The sequence below is a fragment of the Pseudoliparis swirei genome, chromosome 17 (assembly GCF_029220125.1).
Source record: "Pseudoliparis swirei isolate HS2019 ecotype Mariana Trench chromosome 17, NWPU_hadal_v1, whole genome shotgun sequence".
Classification (NCBI taxonomy): Eukaryota; Metazoa; Chordata; class Actinopteri; order Perciformes; family Liparidae; genus Pseudoliparis; species Pseudoliparis swirei.
In genome coordinates, this window is record NC_079404.1 from 8,298,414 (window position 1) to 8,304,412 (window position 5,999).

General features: G+C 41.1%; 1 protein-coding gene across 1 annotated transcript; it reads left to right on the forward strand.

Annotated features, from left to right (window-relative positions):
- Positions 1–433: 433 nt before the first annotated feature.
- On the forward strand, positions 434–2,878 carry srd5a2b (steroid-5-alpha-reductase, alpha polypeptide 2b). The gene is given in 6 exon segments (XM_056435248.1): positions 434–716; positions 1,464–1,580; positions 1,582–1,625; positions 1,719–1,820; positions 1,900–2,050; positions 2,156–2,878. Coding segments are annotated over 6 exon segments (756 nt in total). The 5' UTR covers positions 434–441; the 3' UTR covers positions 2,223–2,878.
- The last annotated feature ends 3,121 nt before the right edge of the window (positions 2,879–5,999 follow it).

Sequence of the window (5,999 nt, forward strand, 5' to 3'; positions counted from 1 at the left end):
CTTACGTCATTCTCCATCTCCCTCATATGAGTAGGACAGGAACTCAAAAAATTGAATTGAATTAAAAATTGAATTAATTCAAAGTCAGTAACCCCGGATTTCCAGAAGCGTCAGAAATCCAATCTGAGCGAGAAGCGGGGTCTAGATCCTGCTGCGCGTGTCTGTAAACAGGAAGGACGACTCCAGGAGGTGTTCAGCGACCGGCCTGACAACGAGAAAGCTCTCCTTTTTGATTTGGAGCACTCATTTCGAGGTGGAAAGGATAACATCACCTCGAGCAATGTTCGTACCCGCGCTGTGAACGCAGCAGCACGTGCGCTCCAGATTCCGACACACCTATTTGACGGCTCCGGGAGGAGTGACAGAGGCCGTTTGAATCCTTTTTAAACTTCGTACGGAAACTTAATATTAGTGATCAGAGGGAAAGATAAGCGCACCCCTATGCACTGCCACGAGGACTTGGTCAGCTATCTCAGCTGCGGGATGATGCTGGCAGGACTCGGACACTTGGTTCATCACAAGAAGATACAGACCTCCTTCGGACGCCACATGGGACGCTCTCCTCCGGCGAGGACGGTCCCGGCCAGACTGGCTTGGTTCCTCCAGGAGATGCCCGCGCTCCTGGCCCCTCTGCTCCTCACGCTCAGCAGGCACAGACCCTCCACTGCTGGGAAGAACCTGCTGCTCTGGACCTTTTGCATGCACTACTTTCAAAGGTAAGAGCCTCGATTTGACCAGTTCAGGAGGGAAGAGTAAACATGTGGAATATATCGCAGGGTCATTATAACTATATTATAACGGTCAGGACAGCTTTTTTCATAGTTGATTTACACTTGTCACAATGTGGTGCTTATGGTTTGTTTTTCCTCATTTGCTAATATATATTGTCTTTTGCCTATATATAATATCACACCTTACATTTTCTATATTGACTTATTTTCTCATTTTGTCTCAATTTGCCTGTTTGTGTACACTGTGAGCAACAACGGTTTCTTACACATGATTCACCAGTGAAGATGTAAAAGATAAACATGTATTTGTACTTGATGAAATAAATAAAAAATGTGGTATTGTCTATAATCACGTTTCCATTGTATATATAGCTACTAGATGTACTGTGTGTATATATACATATATATATATGTGTGTATATATATATAGATACTGCCACTTTGTAAGGTAAGGTGAGAAAAATAAAATAAATATTAATTAAAATACACACAAATGAGATTTGAAAAGGAGTTTTCTCGCTGCTATAATCTGAAGGACAAAACAGTCAAATGTATTGGCAACAATGAAGAATGAAGCTTAATGGCGCCTTTTCTGCCTGCACTTACATGCTAAAACATTCACACAAAATCTCTCCCCCTGTCTGTTTTCCTTACATGTACCAGCTTGGATAAAATGCACTGTTACCCCCCCTCGTCTTTCCACCTGCTGTCTCTATTTCTTCACCAATGCAGGACCTTTGTCTATTCCCTGCTGACCAGAGGAACACCTTTCCCACTGGGCGTGATGCTGTCAGCGGGCGTGTTCTGCTCCCTGAACGGTTTATTGCAGGGCCACTATCTGCTGCACTGCCCAGCTGGATGAAGAATGGCCAGCTGACTATCGATATAAAATTGGTGGGAGCAATACTTATTTATTTTGAAAAACGTTCACATTGATTCAAAAAAAATCTTTAAGGATATACACCTGATTTTATTTTATTGCTATAGGCCTACTGCTGTTTTACATTGGAATGGCCATGAACGTACATAGTGACTATATTCTACGCAACCTGAGGAAACCAGGCGAAGTAGTTTACAAGATACCCACAGGTAGGAAACGAGATCCCACCTGAACAACCTCCCGCCCACTCTGAGCTGGGAGTGACCTGCTCTTCTCACTCTCCTGCAGGAGGCTTGTTTGAATACGTATCTGGTGCCAACTACCTAGGAGAGATAGTGGAGTGGTTTGGCTATGCGGTCGCCACCTGGTCCCTTCCGGCACTCTCATTCGCCGTGTTTAGCCTGTGTTTTATTGGACCAAGAGCCTACCACCATCACAGGTGCCTAAACACTGACAGTCCATGCACACTCGCCTGCCAACCTACCTGTACATTTGTTATCATGCCGTTTCTGAGCGATTGTTATCTTCTGCTCCTCTGTTTCAGCTTTTACCAAGAGAAGTTCAAAGACTATCCCAAGTTACGAAAGGCTTTAATTCCATTTATTTTTTGAGAGAAAAATAACCTGACTGTCACCTTGTAAGGGCAGACATCAACTCGAACCAGCAGCCAAACACACAAGCACAGCGCGAGAGTCCATTTCCGGTTCCTTTTGTATTTTTAAACTGAAATCATGCCAATTTTACTGCACAACAATCTGTTTTGGTTTTGATTACAGTTATTATCCAAAACCATTATGCAGTCATTGACTGTTCAATTTTTTAATATAAAAAATGCTACGGGAACAAAAATGCATAAAAGACATTGATGAATATATTTTGTGATATGCTATACACGTTTTTTTTTATGCAGATAAAAAAAGGTACAGACTGCAAAAGAACAGAGCAAATGTCAAATCTCATCCCTCTGAATGTAACTGAGCTCTGATCTCAATTTGTCTGACACATTGTGATCAGGGAGGCATTTGTGAAACCTTCATTTGCCAGATGTTGGTCTGGTATTTTCATAGCTGCCAGGTTGTGAAATTATTTCAGCAAATCAGCAGGTTGAGACTGGTAATACCTTGCCTGGTAATCCTTTGCCTGTAACATAATGTGATTACCAATTGCTTGGTATGATGTTGGCTAAAAATGTGGCAACTGTGCAGCACCACCTATTGCTGACTAAAGACAACTGCAGCAGAAACATGCTGGTGTGGGTCAAAGTGGAGCAAGGACGATGTATTTTATTTAAAGGCCTGGTTCCCTGGACAGAAAAAAGCCAATTACATTTTTTAATTGGATTTGGGATTATAGCAGAAAATTATATCTGTCGCATAATTGTTTATGATTTTAAGCATGAATGCAATTGTGAGAAGTAAAAAGACGATGGCGCACATGGACAGACTAGGGATGCACCGATCTGATCGGCGCCGATCCATATCGGCCGATATTCACATTTTCGGTTTTGATCGGCGTTCTCAAAACGGCCGATCAGATGACGTAACATCTGCGAGAACTATCAGACGTTTCAATCGCAGCGCACCTCAACGGAGACGATGCGCCCGGCGAGGACCGCAGAGTGCAGAGGACCACGAGGGGATCCTCACGCACCGAGCGGCGTCCCCGTTCCCCGAGTTGAATCACTGGGTCAACTCAGCCGACACTCACATGTCTGAGCCCCTATAGACTGATGCTCACGGTAAACGCATTCGATCGGGAGCGCGCGAGGGTATTGATAAAGTTAGCGGAAGGATTTAAGTGACAACATCCGGTTTTGCAAAGTTAGCGGAAAGAACCACGTGAAACAACATCCGTTTATCAAAATAAGATGTCGACAAATCATACACTAACATATAAAAGTAAACAATGAACTGATTTTGTATCTTTATAGATCGTTTCTGAGATTTAGCTTAAATTATGCTAACATTAAAACATGTTTACTTTACCAAGGAAGAGTTTATAAAAATAAGTCAGACTTTTGTATGTTAAAAAAAGTCCTGTAAATGGATTTCCCCAAGAGTTCCAGGAAATGAATGATGCAGATGTGTTCCATACATATCTGAAATCCCCTACAATAGCAATCAAACAATTTTAATGTATCAATTAGGACTTTTTTCAAAGTAAAAGTCCTAAATGTTTAAAGAAATCGGTAATTTCTTTAATGTTTGAGTTGCTTGATATATGTATTTCCTCATAGTCCTAGGCAATAATGCTACACAATAAATAGAATGCTTCAATCGACACCGTGATCTATGAACGGTATTATCGGATCGGCAGATACTGATTTCAGTGATCGTGATCGGTATTATCGGTGATCGGCAGATACTGATTTCAGTGATCGGTGATCGGCACCAAAAACCTGATTGGTGCATCTCTAGCACAGACATATCCATTAGATCTATAGGCTTCTTGTAGTTTGGAGACTATTTTCACACATGATTTTAGATGAAAGCTTCACTGCACATTCACAACATGATTATATAATATATTGTAGGCTATTATATATATATATATGTATATATATATATATACACTACCGTTCAAAAGTTTGGGATCACCCAGACAATTTCGTGTTTTCCATGAAAACTCACACTTTTATTTATCAAATGAGTTGCAAAATGTATAGAAAATATAGTCAAGACATTGACAAGGTTAGAAATAATGATTTGTATTTGAAGTATTAATTTTTTACTTCAAACTTTGCTTTCGTCAAAGAATGCTCCTTTTGCAGCAATTACAGCATTGCAGACCTTTGGCATTCTAGCTGTTAATTTGTTGAGGTAATCTGTTGAAATTTCACCCCACGTTTCCTGAAGCACCTGCCACAAGTTGGATTGGCTTGATGGGCACTTCTTGCGGACCATACGGTCAAGCTGCTCCCACAACAGCTCAATGGGGTTGAGATCTGGTGACTGTGCTGGCCACTCCATTCCAGACAGCATACCAGCTGCCTGCTTCTTCCCTAAATAGTTCTTGCACAATTTGGAGGTGTGCTTTGGGTCATTGTCCTGTTGGAGGAGGAAATTGGCTCCAATCAAGCGCTTCCCACAGGGTATGGCATGGCGTTGCAAAATGGAGTGATAGCCTTCCTTATTTAAAATCCCTTTTACCTGGTACAAATCTCCCACTTTACCAGCACCAAAGCAGCCCCAGACCATCACATTACCTCCACCATGCTTGACAGATGGTGTCAGGCACTCTTCCAGCATCTTTTCACCTGTTCTGCGTCTCACAAATGTTCTTCTGTGTGATCCAAACACCTCAAACTTGGATTCATCTGTCCGTAACACCTTTTTCTAATCTTCCTCTGTCCAATGCCTGTGTTCTTTTGCCCATACCAATCTTTTCTCTTTATTGGCCAGTCTCAGATATGGCTTTTTCTTTGCCACTCTGCCTAGAAGGCCAGCATCCCGGAGTCGCCTCTTCACTGTCGACGTTGACACTGGCGTTTTGCGGGTACCATTTAAAGAAGCTGCACAAGGGTTTTCAAGGGTTTTCTAAGCATCAATTAGTCTTCTAAGGCGATTAGCAAACACAATGTACCATTAGAACACTGGAGTGATAGTTGCTGGAAATGGGCCTCTATACACCTATGGAGATATTTCATTAGAAACCAGACGTTTCCACCTAGAATAGTCATTTTCCACATTAACAATGTATAGAGTGTATTTCTGATTGATTTAATGTTATCTTCATTGAAAAAAACTGCTTTTCTTTGAAAAATAAGGACATTTCTAAGTGATCCCAAACTTTTGAACGGTAGTGTATATATCGAAAGTATGTTTTCCATTAATATGTACAAAATATCTAATGAAGGGATATTATGAAGAATGTATTGAGGAAAACTTAGTAGAAAGTATGATCACTGTATATGAGTATTATTATTGTAACTGTAATGCTGATTGTAAGATGTTTTATGGGTATATAAACTGCGATAGGATGACTCGGGTATGAATGAAATGTATTGATTATGGGTCGTATAGGTTTCCCTTAACCCTTGTGTTGCCTTAGGGTCATTTTGACCCGAATCAATATTACACCCTCCCCCCGCCTTAGGATTAATTTGACCCCATTCAATGTTTAATGTCGGTGTTCTTTCGGTAGTCAACAAACAAACATAAAGTGCCTCACACTTAAACTTAGAAAACAATATTAATTCTAATAATTTTCTGGAGGTTTTAATTGCTGGCGTCAAATTGAACCCAAAGGGTAAAATATGTTAGTAAATATAAAGGTAACAGGAGGGTGAAACATTGAATCGGGTCAAAATGACCCAAAGGCGGGGGGAGGGTGTAATATTGATTCGGGTCAAAATGACCCTAAGGCAACACAAGGGTTAAGAGATCGTA